We start from the raw sequence: 2,494 nt of genomic DNA, 5'->3' as shown, positions 1-2,494 counted from the left end.
GTTTAAGCTATACATCTTTGGTCTTTCACTTCCTGGAATTTAAACCCCACCCATCCCCCCCCCCCCCCAAACATGAAGACATAAAAGGTTTATCTGTGACTAACATGGACAATGCTTAAGGCAGAAATCTGTTTCTCATCCAGTGTAGACAGTTTCAGGCTAGTATGATACTACATGGTTGCTATCACTGTCTTCTATCCAATTGTACAGCCATTTTCTTTTCTTTCTTTTTTTTTTTTAAAGAACTGCAACTTTATTAAAAGTAAATAAATGTAACATGTAATATGTACAGATGGCACATGGTGCCAATTTTATTTGCAGATAGTATTCCAAAGTTCACAAGTTACACTTTTGCTACAGCCTTGGCTAAATCTTGAACTAGTGCAGAATTCAGCTGTGCTAGAGTGCTGATCTTAGCATGCTTAGATGTGGCATACTTGTTCTTGATAGTCAGGTGCTTTGTAAGCCCGCGGTTCACCATGACCACATTCTTTGCCAGGTGTTGCATAACAGCAAGAAGGGATTCCTCAGTGTACGACAGGTAATGCTGCAGAGTTGGTGTCCATTCACCATTATCAAGAATTTTCAGTGCTAAGCAAAAAGCTCCTGCTGCAATCTGAGAAGGAGGAAAGTGCACCATATCGTAGTCCAGCATAGTTAGATCCATCAGATATTTGGCCAGAGTGTGTAGCTCAACATCAACCTCTCCAATCTTAGATGCTCTCCGAAGGAAATGCAGGGGTAGAGGGCGACCCAGACTAAAATTTAAAGCTCTTAGAATCTTCATTTCCATCTGTCTGATTTGAAACTTGGTGTAGGTATTGTCAGTCACAAAGGCAAAGTCACCGATTTCTGGAGGGTACATTTCCTCATATTTGCTTGCAACAAACATGGCAGTGACTACAACCAGCTGCAGCATCTTCTTGGGCATACAATTATCCTGCATGAACCGATCAGTTATGGAAACAGTCATGTACATGGTCTCCTGCAGTAACCTGAATTTTGTTTGAACTTGCACTAGCCAGTCAATTAGGATGGCTCTCATGTTTCCAGTGACTTCACGACCCATTAGGTATTTTGGTTTGACGGCTTGCTCTTCCTCAAGTTGTCTTAGATAAGCATAGATATCTTTCACATATTCACTACAAAGGTTTGGATCCGCTCCGTCTTCTGCATCCACATCACTCACTGCAAGAATTACATCTGAGAAAGCCTGACACAAATATTCTTCTGCAGGGGCACAGCCAGATGTTTCCATGGGGCTTGGAGAGGGAAGGACCAAAATAGGCTCGGGGGAAAGTTTCTCTTCCTTAACAGGCTCCAGTTCCGGTTCTGGCTCCGGCACAGGTACCGGAGCCTTTTCCAGAGGTTTTGGTACTTTTTTAGCAGTAACTTTTCCAGCAGCTAAGGTTTTTGTTTCCTTTTTCAGAGGCAGTTTGGCCTGCTGTTGTTCACTGACTTTGTTACTGATGTCTCCAAGAGCTGTTCGGGGCCTCTGTCCGGGCTTAGAGATTGCAACAGCGGCCACAGGCATGCGCTTGGCCCCTGCCATACTGATCTTTGCCTTATTTTCAGCATTTATCTTACTGTTCCTGGTGATCCGGAGCGTCATGGCTTCTTCTGCACCGGGCAGCCGGGCAGCCGCTCAGCGAGGAGAAGGAGAGCACTGGAGCCCCCGACCAGCCGGGAGCTTGAATCAACCACAGGCCAACAGCCGTTCCTCCGCAGCACTGTACAGCCATTTTCAAAAGTTTACAGTTTGGCTACTTTAACTCCACCATCATGTCAGCATTCCAGTCAACACATCAATATTCTGCCCAGTAGGAAATAGGCTAACACTTCCATTCCTTTTAAGAACACTCCCCCACCCCCCAAAAAAAGAACGCTTTCCCCAATTTTCACACACCAATTCTACTAACAACCTGTTGATCTGCTCTTATTTTATGGACGTGCTGAGCACCAAAGAGGCTGAGAACTGAGTTCCAATTATTGAGAGAAAAAAAAAAAGGATACTTATCAAAGGATAAATCCTTGTAACAATATGTCATGATGTTTAGTTTGTATATATATTTTAATTTATATAATGGCATTTTACTACACACTTCATTCTGTGTTTTTATTTTTTAAAAAAAATATTTAGAAGCATTTACAAAGATACAAACTAATAAAACAATATTTATGTATGTGTGTGTATAATTTGTGTGTGGGTTTCAGACCTAATGATTATGAAGATGATCATTTGTGATCTACTCTCCACTTTCTTCTCTTTTCTATTATACTTTCGTTCCTGATGGTTCTCAGAATGCAATATGAATAAGAATCACCTGGGATTCTTATTAAAAAGGTAGATTTCAGATTTCATCCTAAGAGATTCTTACTCAGTAGATTTGGAGTAGAGCCAGGAACCTGCATATTTAACAAGGAGCCCAGGTTGTTCTGGCCACAGCATGTATTTGAAAAACTCACTGAGTTAGGGGATTTGGCAACTAACTGT

General features: G+C 41.9%; 1 protein-coding gene across 1 annotated transcript; it reads right to left on the bottom strand.

The window, feature by feature from the left end:
• Positions 1–240: 240 nt before the first annotated feature.
• On the bottom strand, positions 241–1,725 carry LOC122689579 (G2/mitotic-specific cyclin-B1-like). Its single transcript, XM_043896159.1, has one exon. It carries the CDS (start codon positions 1,610–1,612, stop codon positions 344–346), a length of 1,269 nt encoding a protein of 422 aa, XP_043752094.1. The 5' UTR covers positions 1,613–1,725; the 3' UTR covers positions 241–343.
• Positions 1,726–2,494: the final 769 nt, after the last annotated feature.

The sequence above is a fragment of the Cervus elaphus genome, chromosome X (assembly GCF_910594005.1).
Source record: "Cervus elaphus chromosome X, mCerEla1.1, whole genome shotgun sequence".
NCBI classification, from domain to species: domain Eukaryota; kingdom Metazoa; phylum Chordata; class Mammalia; order Artiodactyla; family Cervidae; genus Cervus; species Cervus elaphus.
The sequence above is the reverse complement of the archived record's forward strand: the minus strand, read 5'-3'. Positions and strand labels throughout refer to the sequence as shown.

Bases quoted from the DNA above. Each gene is read 5' to 3' on its own strand.
- LOC122689579 (XM_043896159.1), bottom strand. From the start codon at position 1,612: ATGACGCTCCGGATCACCAGGAACAGTAAGATAAATGCTGAAAATAAG.